General features: G+C 34.6%; 1 protein-coding gene across 2 annotated transcripts in view; it reads left to right on the forward strand.

The window, feature by feature from the left end:
- The window catches only part of DPY19L1 (dpy-19 like C-mannosyltransferase 1), a 111,591-nt gene that overhangs the window by 79,053 nt on the left and 17,463 nt on the right, over window positions 1-15,075 (forward strand). For both annotated transcript variants that reach the window (XM_073008970.1, XM_073008969.1), the window contains exons 11-16: window positions 823-909; window positions 3,532-3,591; window positions 4,120-4,200; window positions 9,015-9,116; window positions 11,217-11,288; window positions 13,198-13,247. In XM_073008970.1, the coding sequence (XP_072865071.1) occupies window positions 823-909; window positions 3,532-3,591; window positions 4,120-4,200; window positions 9,015-9,116; window positions 11,217-11,288; window positions 13,198-13,247 (452 nt within the window). The remainder of the gene's footprint in view (window positions 1-822; window positions 910-3,531; window positions 3,592-4,119; window positions 4,201-9,014; window positions 9,117-11,216; window positions 11,289-13,197; window positions 13,248-15,075) is intronic.

The raw sequence follows: 15,075 nt of genomic DNA on the forward strand, positions 1-15,075 counted from the left end.
ATACACAGAAAACAACGTAACCAGCAAATAGAATAAAAGGTGCTGTGTTTCATCTACTATTAAAAGGATGAAAAAGTGAAACAATGAAGTAACATTTTTTCCCTACTGGATTGGCAAATATCTAAAAGAATAATACAATGCTGCCAGAATATATATCCATAGGAACTCTCTCCTGCCCAGTTGGTGGGAAAGTGAATTGGCACAATCTTTTCATAGGTCAATTTGTCAATATTTGTATTGAATTTAAAAATGTGTATATCCTTCATCCATCAATTTTCACTTCTAGTAATTTATTTGTAAATGTACTGACATGTACATAAGGTATACACATAAGGATGTCTATCATAGCCATGTTTGTATTAGGAAGATCCAAACAAAACAAAATAGAAGTGGAAAGCACTTAAGTGTTTAGCAGTATTCAGAGGACTAGTTAAATAAATTAGGGTACATCTATAGAATAGAATACTTTTTCCAGGTCTTAAGCAGAATGTATTATTAGATTGGCTTGCATGAGCTCTCTGAAACATATTGTGAATAAAAGCAAGAAATAGTGTAGCTTATGGGGTAAGTGTCCATTTGTGGTTTAACAAAATATATAAACTAGAATTTGTACATGTTATCTGGAAGGAGGCACAGGAAACTGTTGATGGTTATCTCTGGGAGTTTGAAATGCGGGATGGAGAATGGGCTATTTTAATCTTATAGTCCCTTTTGAACAGTTGGAATTCTGTTTATTATGGGCATGTGCAGTTTTCACAATAAAAAACAAAGGTTTTTTGTTTTATGTGCACTACTTATATTTTTTTTCTTGGATTTTTCCAGATTTCTCTTGCACTTTGCTTTGTTTTGATGTTTGGGAACTCAATGTTATTAACTTCTTATTATGCTTCTTCTTTGGTAATTATTTGGGTAAGTATTAACACTTATATGGCTATTTTTGAAACTAGTGGTTTAACAATTTTTTCTTCACTGACTTAGGATTCATGAGGGTTTTCTGTAGGAACCATCTTAGGTGTCTTACTGAATATACTAGATGTGATGGTGTTCAAGTACTCCTAAAACAGGAAAAAAGAAAAAAAAGGAAAACTTAGTATCATTCCAGAAAGGTTTCTATACTTTCTTCTCCCTTCCTCCTTTCCATTTTTATCCTATTACTGCTCCACTTTTTGAACCCCTTTCCTCTCATTGCAATCTTTATAACAGCCACCCCTCTTCATTCCACTGTGATCAGAAGATCAAGGCCTTGGTTACTTTGTTTTTTGTTTTTTGGGGTTTTTTGGTTTGTTTTTTGCCCCTTATCTTCTTGTATGGACTGTTCAGATGGTTTAAGTAAGGTGATGATTCAATTTTATTTTGCTAAATCACTACCAAGAACATCTTTAGATTATGGAGAGATTATTTTACAGAATTAGAACAAATTGATGGAAGGTCATCTAATTTCTTCTACCACATTTGGCAGGATGACTTTATTTTTTTGTTTGTTTTGTTTTGTTTGTGTGTGTGTGTCTGTGTGTGTGTCTGTGTGTGTGTGTTTTGACAAGTTTCGCTCTTGTTGCCTACGCTGGAGTGCAATGGCGCAATCTTGGCTCACTCCGCCTCCTGAGTTCAAGCGATTCTGCTGCCTCAGCCTTCCAAGTGGCTGGGATTAGGGGCATATGCCACCATGCTCGGCTAATTTTGTATTTTTAATAGAGACAGGGTTTCTCCATGTTGGTCAGGCTGGTCTCGAACTCCCGACCTCAGTTGATCTGCCCACCTTGGCCTCCCATAGTGCTGAGATTAGGTGTGAGCCACCGCGCCCAGCTGGCAGGTTGACTTTGCAAGTCTAAAAGTCTTCTGAAATTTACAGACTGCCTTATTTTTGGTAGGTTTCCATTAAAATGTTTTGCAAACTTATTATTCCTTTTGTTTAAAGTGCATGTGCTTTAGTTTCCCAATGACTTTAAAAGCGTATTGCACTGTCGTAATTGGAATATATTCTACTTCTTGAGTAATTAAGTTACTTAGATCATTTGGGGTTTCTTAATTTCTAGAACCCATTACATTTGAAACCTCTATTTTCATTTATTTTACAAATAATATTTATTTAAAAACCCATTTCTTGACCGAGTGCAGTGGTTCATTCCTGTAATCCCAGCACTTTGGGAGGCTGAGGCGGGCGGATCATAAGGTCAGGAGATCGAGACCTTCCTGGCTAACAAGGTGAAACCCCATCTTTACTAAAAATACATGAAATTAGCTGGGTGTGGTGGCGGGCGCCTGTAGTCCCAGCTACTTGGGAAGCTGAGGCAGGAGAATGGCGTGAACCCAGGAGGCAGAGCTTGCAGTGAGCCGAGATTGCGCCACTGCACTCCAGCATGGGCAACAGAGCGAGACTGTATCTCAAGAAAAAAACACGCATTTTTCAAAAATATGCCTCTTCCCAGTCTGGGCCACCACCCTTTTCAGGTTGTGCCTTGAGTATACTTAGCTACAGAAATTAGCAATTAGCATGATGCTATATTTTCAACAACAACAAGAAAAATCATAACTTTGGGATTAATAAGTATAGTTCTTCAGTTCTGTGTACTCTGTTTATTATTAGGAAAGGTGACAAAGTACTCAGTTGTATGTTTTACATATGTACTTTGTCATGTACTGCTATCACCCAGGATCAAGTACATGAATCTTGGTACTATGGACAGGGAAACCATTGAATCGAATATTACATATAAATAAAATCTAATTTAAGTACATTTTGTAGGACATTTCTCTTCAGTTCTATATGTCAGGTATGCTGCTAGATGCTTCACACTGAGGTGTATCTTAGGTGTGAATTAAGTATATTTATGTGTATTCCATATATTTTGGTGTATTAAATGATAACAGGGAATACAGCATGTTTGTGCATATTTAACTATAAACACACATTTGTATATATTTATAATTAATCACTTTGAAACCTGAATTGTATCACATTTTGTATTCTTAGGTATTTAGAAACTTCCAAAAAGATTTAATTTGGTTTCAAGTATTTATGTCTGGATCTCTAATCATATTTTTGCCATGTTTGAAGTAGTTTTAGCTCCCCAAGGGTAATACAGTTTGGGAGCATTACCACCTGAAAAATACTTCAGAGAAGTATTTAGTTGATCCATTAAAATTTCATTTGTTGTTTACCCTAAGAGTCAGTAATTTTTAGCTAAAGGAAAATCTTATCCCTGTATGACTGCTGTCCAAAATTCTGAAAATATTATATATCTCGTGGCTTAGAGATAAATCAGATATGTCAAATCAGTCATAGACATTTATATATGGTGATTCTTTTTTCAACTTTAAAAAGTCATGCACTCACCTAATTGACTTTGGATAATAGGGCTGTACCTTGAAGTCACTGACTATAGAAATGAGCATGTGGATGGTATGTGGAAAGATGACCATGTGCTACATTTTATATATTTGAGAATCTGTATTATTTAGAAGAATTTTTCGGTACTTGAATTTATGTCTATAAGTATTAACTGTGTATACTATGTTATTTTCTCTACTCAGGGTATTCTGGCAATGAAACCACATTTCCTAAAAATAAATGTATCTGAACTTAGTTTATGGGTAAGAATCAATCTATTTTAATGCTTATGTTTTTTCTTCTCTAAAATATATCATTGGTTTTATGTTTTATTTTTAAGAAAATGATCTATGTAATTCAGGGGATCTAATAGTTTCATAGTGTATTAGGGCTCAATTTTAATGTACCAAATTGCCCTTTTTATGAAACAAGTTAAAGTTATTCCTGGGTATGTAGTTTAAAAATTCCAGTTTTATTTATTACTCATGTTTCATCTGAGAAACAGTGCATGTATGAAAATCTGTTAAAGGGAATTTAACTGCAGTGGTTGTATAAATCTTCTATAAAATATATTAATTTTGATAAGATTGTATGATTATATTTTTATTTTTAGTTATTGCCCCTTGATTTTGAGCAACATGCTTGATTTTAAATTGAGATGCATTTTTTAGCATTTTGTCTTGTAGACAGCAATATATATTTCATGTATGATTAAAGCATTTATTTTTTTCTTCCTAGCCTATGTCTATGGAATATGAAGCATCAAAGTTATTTTTGTTTTCTTTTTTTAGGTTATTCAAGGATGTTTTTGGTTATTTGGAACTGTCATACTTAAATACTTGACATCTAAAATTTTTGGTATTGCAGATGACGTAAGTGCATTTTTTGCTTAAACTTGAAAGACTTGAATCGGCTAAGAATAAATTGAGTTATTCAAGTATTACTATTAAAATGAAATTCTAGGATGAAGTCTGTTCACCTATTATTTTATCTATTTAATATAATAGAAAGTAAATGTAATTGTATATAGATTTTCATTCTCCAAAATTAGTTTCTTAAAACAGTCTCTTTATTGTATTGGTCCTTCTTTGTCACTAAAATTTTAAAGCAGGAAAACTCTAGAGATTAAAGATCGAATTTTAAGGTCTATACAGACATTTTTCTCTAGCTTCTTTTTAACTGGTAAAGACACCATCTTCAGAGCCTTAACTGGAGATCGTATTATAGTCTTTTCTCCCCAGTTTTCAAGTCATTACTTGTAAAAGGCTTTTATAAGCCTTTATAGATAATTTAATCCAAGTTAGTCTTATTTAGAGAAGATTTTTGTTTGTTTTTGGTATTAGGGTTGAAGGGAAGATAAAATGGAGAAGTCTGTCTTATAAATTTAAGGATTCTCCCTGTCCATAATTGCTTTGCCTATTTTATTTTGGTGTTCTAATCAGCACATCCTAAGTCAGGAGGCTGTCAAAGATTTAATTTAAAAAAGCACAAGAACCAATATGGAAAAAATAAACTACTTTCTTTCCTATAATTTATTTTTATTGGGTGATTTTCTTCTTTCTGTACTAGATTAATGTTATGGTTTTGAAACTGGGTTATGTGAAGTCCTAGGACTTCCCAGGACTCTTCCCTGAGAGCTGTGTACTCCCCCATCTCCTAGCCTCTCTTACCCAGGGCAGTTTAACCTTAATCTCTTTCATATAGGTTTTCATAAGAACAAGGGTTGTTTTTGCTTAAAAGATTGAAAGCACATGGACCATTAAATGGGTGGTCTACAATCTGTGGAAAGATTTTTAAAACTTTAAAACTATAGTTGAAAATGTATTCATTCATTCATTCATTTAGTACCTCCTGTGTGCCTGACAATGGAAAGTATCCTAGAGATACAAAACTGAGTAAGGTATGGTCTAGCAGAAAATTCAGAAAATAGGACCAATTTCTAGCAGTTATAATACAGCGTAATAAAGGCTATGATAAAAAATTAAGTACAGAGTGCTTCAGGAATACACAGGAGGAGCGTTAGGGAAGGATCCTGGAAGTCATCTGAGGATGACAGCTGAAAGGTGGGTGAGTCAGCCAGTATGCAGAGCGCAAGCAGGAAGACAAGTAAAATAACCCTAGTCCTGCATTTATGGAATCTCTTTACCTCACTGGGGGAAAATGAACCAGTTAAGGTATTAATTCAGGTTAAAGCAATTATTGTCATTTTCTGTCATAGCCTAAAATTATGCCAGGGCCAAGAAAAAGATGCTGAAAACTCTGTTATTTGCAAATTAGAAATAACTTAGTTGTAACTTTAGTCTTTTTAGAAATATGTAACGTTGATCAAGGGCATTGGCTCATAAGTTCTTAACTTTGACATTGGTTAAAGGAAGAGAGTGGCAAGGCTACCCAGCCTTTCATTTCCTACTGAGTTCTCTACTTTTACTGACAGTGCCTCTGAGCGTAGGCTTTTAGCTGTCCGCCCCAAATCGGGTCAGCCTGCTCCAGTAGTGAAAGTTCTTTTTATGACCAGCCACACTCCGTCCTGCCCCCTTCAAAAGAACTGTTGCACTAACAGTATGGGGGAGATGAGGGTGGTACCTAGGTGGATGGGAGCAACCTAGGTAAAAATGCCACAGACTCCCACTGTTTTTACCCAGAGTTTCTCAGTTTTTTATGAATGAATGCTTCCCACATCATTACTTCCTTTTGATTAATCTCTAGAACCCGATACGAGTGTTTTTTTTTATATATATATAATTTTGTCCAATTTTAAAGTTGTTTTGGAGAATGGGAAATACTAGTTTCTTCACTCTGTGGTATTTGGAAGTCGACACATTTTTTGATATACGAGTGTTGATGCAGCTTATATCCTGGGATAAACCTCACCTGCTCAAATGTAGTATTTCTTTTCTGTATTGCTGGATTTGGTTGGCTAATATTTTTAAGGATATTCGTCTGTTATTCATGAGGAATATTCGTTGTAGTTTTCTTTTCTTGTAATAATTTTGTCTGGTTTTGGCTTCAGGGCAATGTCATCTCCTAAAATTATTTGCAAGTGTTCTGTCTCCTGTTTTCAGAGAGATTTTTGTGTAGAATTGGTATTATCTCTTCCTTAAATGTTTGGTAGAATTTGACAGTGAAGCCCTCACAGCCTGGAGTTTTCTTTTTGTGTAGGTTTTTTACTACAAATTCAGTTTCATTAGGAAGCTCTCCAGTTCATCTGGAGTGAACTTTGGTAGTTTATGTCCTTAGAGGAATTTTGCCCATTTTCTATATGTCATCAAATGGATAATGCTTTTTGAGTTTAGTCAGTTAAAATTCTTATTGGAATTTTTGTGTATATGCGTATATGGGAAGTGATCTTTTTGTTCTTTGGTTGGCTTCTCTTTATTTGGATTTGGAATTAATATTGGTCTCCCATTAAGAGCTGTTGTGGTTTTTGTTTTTTGTTTTGTTTGTTTGTTTGTTTTTTCTTTCCTACTTTCTGTCAACTTGGGAAAGTTTTTTTTTGAAAGTTTAATAATTCATCTATGTTAACCATCTCAGTCTAGGGCTTTTTGGGAGGGAAAATACTTGATTTCTCTTTCAGATATTTGAATGCTTTTTGTTCTATTCAAGTTTTCTATTTATTTTTGTTGGTGCTTTATGGGGTTCCAGAAATGTATCCATTTTACCTAGCTTTTACAATTTATTAGCAAATTGTGTAGCCTATTCTTCTTATTTTAATTATGTTGAGTCCATAGTTATTTCTCCCTTTTTCATTTTGCTTTTTGTTTGCATCTTTTATTTCCTTCATTGGACTTGCTCTAGAGGTCTGTTGTTTTAATATTTTTAAAGTTGTACCTTTTTTCAGTCCTCTTTGGTTTTGTTGTGTTTCTCTTTGTCACCAATTCCTGTCCTTATTCTTAGATCTTTTTGTTTCCTCTCTTCTGATGCCCAAGGGAAATGCTTAGCTCTGTTGTTTTCACCTCTCTTGTTTTCTGATCAATGCTTTTAAAGCTAAAATTTTCTTATAAGTGCGTAGTACTTCTTTATATATCTTATACATTGGCTATATGTGATTTTTTTTTAAGTTTTATGATATTTAATTTCTAATCAAAAAAATTTTAAAGCAATTTTTAGTTATTTTCTAGTTTTATTGCATTTATAATCAAATATATGTATATATTTGGAATTTATTGTTGCATGGTATATGAATATTCAAAAATATTTCACTTGTGTTCAAGGATAATGTGTATTCTCTTTGTGAAGTTTATATTTTCTGTTTGTGAGCTAGTTGATTGTATTCACCTTTTATGTTAACTTTTGTCAACTTTTTTATTCAAGGAGGCAGTGTTTAACATTTTCAATGAACACTGTCAACTTTTCTGTTTCTTCCTTTAGTTTTTGTCAGTTCTTATTCTGTGTACTTTGCATCTATATTTTTAATTGCAGGTATGTTGGCAATATGTATAATCTTGCTTTTTTGTTGGCAATATGTATAATCTTGCTTTTTAATATAATATGTAATATTATATTATAATAATATATTTATTGTCTCTTTTCATGTATTTTTTGCTTGAATTCAGTTTTGTGAGACATTATAATTGCTAACAGATTTGTTTTAAACTTGCATGGTATATCTTCTTCCATTCTTCTATTTTCAACCTTTCAGCATACTTATAAGTATTTCTTTTGGTGACAACATAATATTAGATTTTTTCCCCTTAAGTCCAATTTGAGCATCTGCCCCTTAATTAGTGAATTTATGCTCTTTACATATATGTTAATTGTTATAATACTAGGACTTACTTCTTTTATTTTGTTTGGGATTTGTTTTTTTCTGCTATTTTAGGTGCCGTATATTCTTCCTATTCTTAAACTTATCAGCATACATTTCTTCTCCCAAGAAGACACAGTATTTTGAAATGCTTCATCACATACCTGCCACCATCTAGTTCCCACTCTTACCCTGTTCTTTCTGCTTCATGTAGATATCATAGAATTTAGTCATGGTTTGTCCTAGATATAATTTCTCCTCTTTTCTTTGGTCATTGCTTTTGTAGACTATAGTGAACTTGAACATTTGGCAAATGTATTCTGTCTTTGTGCCCTAGTTTTCTTGTTTATAAAGTGAAAATAATTCCACCTTCCTCACATGGCTTTTTGTGGGAGGTAATGTGGCAGTGTGAGTGAGAATGCTTGATAACATGTGAATAATTATGTGGGAGGTGATTATCAGTCAAAAAGTACCTTTTATTCCAATGCCTGCCGATTTCTACTTCACTCAAGTACCCTTTTCAATCTCCTTTTCAGAATTAGTATTTCCTTTTCTTTACCCCATAGCCCATTGTGCTTTTATGATTAAGAGATGTCTGTATGTGTTCTCAAGCCCAGAGCTGCTGGTAGGCTCCAGCAAGGGAGATACTGTGTAGCCTGTTACACCAGGTTTAGCACAGTAAACTGGGAAAACCCAAAGGAAAAAGCCTTTGGGATGTTGATGAGTGTGGAAGGTAGAGTGTCCTTGGAGCTATCACTATTCAGCAAAAGAAGGGAACTGTGAAGGTGGAGGGTATAGCTTTTCCTTCTTTAACAAAAGCAACCTTGGTATGGGAACAGTGGACTGCGTAATGTAATGAAAACTATTTTCAGATACTATTGAAATTAAAATATATTATTGCAGTGTATGGCTTAATGTAATGGTAACTTTATTTCTTACCAGGCTCATATTGGCAACTTATTAACGTCAAAATTCTTCAGTTATAAGGATTTTGATACTTTATTGTATACCTGTGCAGCGGAGTTTGACTTTATGGAAAAAGAGGTAAGATGTGATTTCTAGTTCTGTTTCCTAAGATTTTGGTCCATACATTTTTCATAAAGGGTGCTCCTCTTATATCAGACTCTTTATGTGCTGTTATCTCAGTTTGATGGAAAAGGAAAATCTGGCAGCTTAGAGGAAGATTTTTCTATTTACATTAGTGCAGCTCCCTGGAATATATGGCCTTTACTCATTTTGATAATTTAGAAATAACACATTCAGACGAGCAGTGGTTTTCTAGGTGAGTAAACACAGAGGCATTTCAAGTTGCCATTTTTCTGTGATAGCATTAATTTAGTCAAGCTCTCAAACTCTTACATTTCCACTCATTTTGTGGTTATTTAAATAGATATTTGTTTTGAAACATCAAGTCCAGGCTTTTCATTCCAACAGCATTTTTCTGTCTAAAACTGTATTCAGAGATTTAGAAGGAAAGCAGAGAGTAGTTTAGTGGATTGTGAGACAGAAGCCTGCAATTTTGCTTGATATTCTTGAACAAGCAACTCTCATTCCTCGTGTTGTAGTTTACTAGTTTCTAGTAGCATGCCATAAACAGATATTTTGAAGACAAAATGAGATAATACATAGGAAAGTACTTTGATATTTTAAATATAGAAATATTTAAATAAATAAAATATTAATTTGCAATACTTTATGAGCTGCTTTAGTTCAACAGACATATATATATGTGCATTTTTAACACCATCAATGTGGTACTGATTAATTATATTATCTGTGTCACTCCTTCAGAGTGGTGTGTGTGTATATGAAATTGGCCAGCAATACTCTATTGACATGTTAGTTTCCCTCATGATCCCACTGTGTTAGCCTAGCGTCCAGAGTTCCAGACCAGTGGATGCCAGGGCACCACACAGGAAACTTTTATCTACCAGCCGTTTGGAGTTGAGTGTGTTCTGCAGAGGTACTCTTTACTCCAGTGGCCTGTCAGTCTTCATTTATTGTGTTCCGGCAAATGGTTTTGACACACAATGACTGACAAAGATATATGAGTTTTAGTGTTAAACCCGCTGAAACAAATGAACGAAGCATATCTTGCAAGACATTGAAATGCATGTTCATAGGGGATCAAGACTCCTTCAAATATTAGAGAATTAGGATGTGGTGGAAGTTCTTTAACGTTATTGAGAACATCATACATACTGCTACAACCTGAGAGTATTAAACATAAGTTATGTGATGAAAGAAATAATTTATTGAGGCATAGCATGACTTCAGCTAATTTGAAGAAAATAGCAAAGCTCTTTCCAGCATGCCATTCCGCATCACTGTATGTATCTGAATTCATCGGGACTGTGCTGTAGAGACAGAGTAGTGTCAGTTCAGGGAACATATGTTCCAATTATAGTACACCCATACAGTGTATTGTGTGGTACACCCATACAATACCCATAACGTGCTATTTCCTAACATGATATCATACTGACATGGAAAGATGCTTAAGATATATAATGGAGTAAACAAAATGATATAGTCTTATTAACCCATAATTAACACACATAAAAGTAAAAAAAGTATAAAAGAGCAACAGTTTAACAGTGGTTTTTTGGGTGGAGAGATAACTGAGAGGTGCACAAGATCACAATGTGTAGGGCTTTGTTATTAAACTTATTTCTATTTTTTTCTTCTAAAGAAAATGTAAAAGTCTTTTGCTCCCCTCAAACATCGATCATTATTTTGTTTATGCATGAGAGAGAAAGAGAGAGTGTGTGTGTGCGTGTGTTTCAAGAATCAAAATATACAGGAAAAGCTTATTCCATTTAAAGGAACTTTACATACCTTAGATGACTATTAAGTTGGTCTCTCTAGTTAGATAAGTAGCATGCAAAAAGTGAACAGTAATCTCTTCAGTCACATGTCACACTTACAGGGGTTTAGGTACTGTATTTTTAGTGTTTCAACTCAGCATTTTGGGGCAGTTCATTTCTGTGGAAATGCACCTTCCTTTTTATGATGGCAGGCAGTGGGTAGATTGGTGAATGTTCATATTTCTCTGCTTTCAGAAATTTACCTATTTCATTATTTGAAATGAAATTTTGTTTGGTTAAAATATTTCCTTCAACAAAACATCTGTTTTAATTTCAGACTCCACTGAGATACACAAAGACATTATTGCTTCCAGTTGTTCTTGTAGTGTTTATTGCTATTGTTAGAAAGGTATGTCTATCACTTAAGAGCTCTTTCTTATAATATTTTCTTGTTTTTACATAGTACTTGCATATACTTGGCCACATATTAATATGATACAATGTTTTTTATGGGCTTACTATAACATGTTCTATGTTTTCTTAATGATAGTTTTTGATAGACATTTATATATCTGCAAAATATTCTATCTGCTAGCATAAAACAGACATCGGAAAAGGATGGCTCAAGTTTAGATAGTCATGTATTTTGGAAAACATGAACAGAGACCATATTGACCCAGATACAACTTGCGTGTGTAAATTATTACTGGCTTCTACCTTTAATGTAATATTTCCCTAAAATATTTAATATATACCTTTCTAAGTGATTTGTGCAGTGTACAGTAACTCCTGTGTTTATTATTAATCAGAAAGAAAAAAACAGAGTATTTGCAATGTGTTGATGAACTAGATAAAATGTTTAGGTCCCCAACTTGGTTTTGATAATAAAATTCTAAGCCCAGATATAAATAAGGTCAATGGAAGTGTGATTTTCCCTCTCTTTTTTTCCTTCAAGAATTGTGCACTCTGTAACCAAATGTGTCTTAAGAGAATGAGTAGAAGTTAATCTGTGATGGAAAAAGAGATGACAGACCTTAAAAGTTTCCTGATCTGTAGCCAGTGATTTCTGTGTTAACACAATTTCATTTATTTGTAGACTATTCTGTATGATAACAATTGTTCATATTATGTATTTGTACTCTGCTTTGTATGGAACATTTTCACATGAGTATTTAAATTGGTTATTCGACAGCCCTGTGGGGCAGACAAATGTTATCCCCATTTTCACATACAGAACTGAAAAACCAAAGATGTTGTTAGAAGCCTCACATCACGTCCACTTAAAATCTAGGGAAGAGTGAGACTCGGGCTCTGCACCTTCCCTGTCATAGGGCTACATCTAGTATTCAGCTGTGTACTCCAACAGCACTTTTCATCTCTAATCAGTTAATAGTTCCTGCTGTGCGCTAGGCTTCGTGTGTGCTTTGCACTTTTATACACTTTATGTGGATGTGCATCTAGTGGGTACTCAAAAAATACTAAGCATTGGCCATCCAGAACATATGCAAAAGACAGGATCCTGAGTGGTGAGAGATGATGAAAACCATTAGCTAGGCTGTTTCGTTTAAAGAAGAAAAGATTCAGATGGAAAGCGGATAATTATTTTGAAATGTGTTGAAAGCCTGCCCCTTGAACATAAGGTTACACACAATCTGGCTCCTTAGAATCATGGCCAATTCCAGGTGGTAGGACTTTTGACCAGAACTGATCAATGGATAAGGAAAGTGTTATAGATTCAAGCAGCAGCTTAGTGGTTCTTCTAAGGGCTGGATTACAACCTGTCAGCAGTGTCGTAGAGAATATTTTACTGGAGATAGGATTTTAGATTAGATGACCTCCCGTTATTGCTAAGTATGAAAGCACAGCGACTGTGTTTTGAATGCTTCTAGCGGTGATTATCAACCTTTGAGCCAGCTCTCCAGTTTTCTGTGTGTACTGTTAAGGAGAGGTGTTGCCAACAACGTTGGCATGGTGGAAGCAGCACTGAATGTGAATTTGAAGCCAGAAGATCTGGTTTCAAGACTGCAGTGCTTCTTAATAGTTGTCTGCCTACAGGGCGATCATTTAATCCATCTGAGCTTGTTGCTCATTTACAAAATGAGGATGATATCATCTACCCAACAGGGCTGTTGAATATTAGCTTTGATCAGATACTACACAAATATAAGATTATGTTGTTGTGATTATTATTTTCTGAGTTATCTCTTATCTCTATACTTATATTTTCATTAGAAGTTTTACAGTTTAAAAGATACTTTGATTAAAATATTGTTTTTCCCAACACAGCCTTTCTAAAGTGTTTCAAAATCTGTTTACAGGTTATTAGTGATATGTGGGGTGTCTTAGCTAAACAACAGACACATGTAAGGTAAATATGCTATTAAGAATTTTATTACCTCCTCTGTTCATTTATTAAATAGATATTTATAGTGTATTAATTTTATACTTACATGTTGTGTACCTAATATTTGATAATATATATTTTTTTGTGGTCCATTCCCTTCTTGGCGTTTCTTCTTATTTTCTATCTGTGTAGAACACAGCACATCACTTATTCATCCTTCAGATGTCATCCAGTACAATCTGACAGTAGCCCTGCACATAATCTACACTCGAAGGATGCAGTTTTGTACTTCAGTTCAGCAGGGAAAGTAAATTATTATGTGAGTGGTTTTAGGACCAGTGGACTGCCTTTTGGGAAATGAGCAGGGAAATATAAAACTGGATTCATACTTCTCACTTTTCACAGAAAATAAATTTCAGGTGAAGCAGAGAATTAGGTATAGGAAAAAAATAAAACCCCAAAATTAACCAAGAGAGTATGTTTATAATCTGAGAGTTAGAGAGGCCTATAGCATGCTTGGTATTTTCCTCCATCACACCCTTTATCTTACTCTTTCCATTTATCACCCTTTGTACTTAAATGTTGATGTGTGACCTGTGTCTCCTGAAGGGAGCGACCATTTTTGTTCCACAGTTTATATACAGTGCCTGCAAGATAGTAAAAAATAGTAGTTGAATGAGTGAGTATTTACATATGACTAATGAACATGAAAATGTAGTCTTGATCCTATGGTAAAGACATTCAGGTTAAAGTGAAGACCTTTTCACTTCTCATATTTCTAAAAATTAATAGTATATCCAATGCTTGCAAGAGTGGGAGGTAGTGGATGGGAGGGAAGTTTGGCAGTACACAGTAAAACATGTAGTGGGCCTGTCCTTCAGCCCTGCAGTTCCACCAGTGCAAGTATACCCTCTAGAGATGCTCACAGAAATACAGAGATGATGGGGAGAAATGCCTTTTGTAGAACTGTGTGTAATGTGAGAAATGGAGACATCCAAAATATCTCCTATGATCCAATCATAGAGTGGAATGTTAGACCATCTTTATGGAAATAGGTCCAGTATACATTATTGAATTTTAAAAATTGCCTGTGTGTGTGTGTGTGTGTAGGATAATTATATTTCTGTTTAAAATTTGGAGATTTTTGTGTGTTTGTGCATAGAAGTGATCTGGAAAGATAAATCCTGTAATTATTAAGAGTGTGGGATTGGAGGATGGAGTGAAGGTAGTTTTAACTCTGCTTTTATTTTTTTGTGGGATTTTTGGGGGACAAGGATTGTTCAATGTATGTATCTGTGTGTGTGTGTATGTGTGTGTGTGTGTATATATATATATATATATTTTTTTTTTTTTTTTGAGACAGAGCCTCTCTGTGTTGCACCGGCTGGAGGAGTGCAGTGGCACAATCTCGGCTCACCGCAACCTCCGCCTCCCGGGTTCAGGCGATTCATCTGCCTCAGCCTCCTGAATAGCTAGGTGACCACCACCACGCCTGGCTAATTTTTGTATTTTTAGTAGAGATGGCATTTCACCATATTGGCCAGGCTGGTCTTGAACTCCTGACCTCGTGACCTGCCTGTCTTAGCTTCCCAAAGTTCTGGGATTATAGGCATGACCCTATATTTTATAATTTGAATATACACACCTTATATTATTCCCTCACCTCCAAGTCTCTGCCAACATAATGATAAATTATTGCATATACTCCTGAGAGAATCCTTGTTCTCATTTAGAAACAATTTGCTGTAACTATGCCTTTGTTTATACCTGTAACATTTGAGTTGAGGACTAAGGGGGAAAGAAAAGGTTCTGGTTTACAGTGCCAAAATTTTTCTTCATTTGAGGTGCAATT

This window comes from Chlorocebus sabaeus, chromosome 21, assembly GCF_047675955.1.
Source record: "Chlorocebus sabaeus isolate Y175 chromosome 21, mChlSab1.0.hap1, whole genome shotgun sequence".
In the NCBI taxonomy this organism is placed as follows: Eukaryota; Metazoa; Chordata; class Mammalia; order Primates; family Cercopithecidae; genus Chlorocebus; species Chlorocebus sabaeus.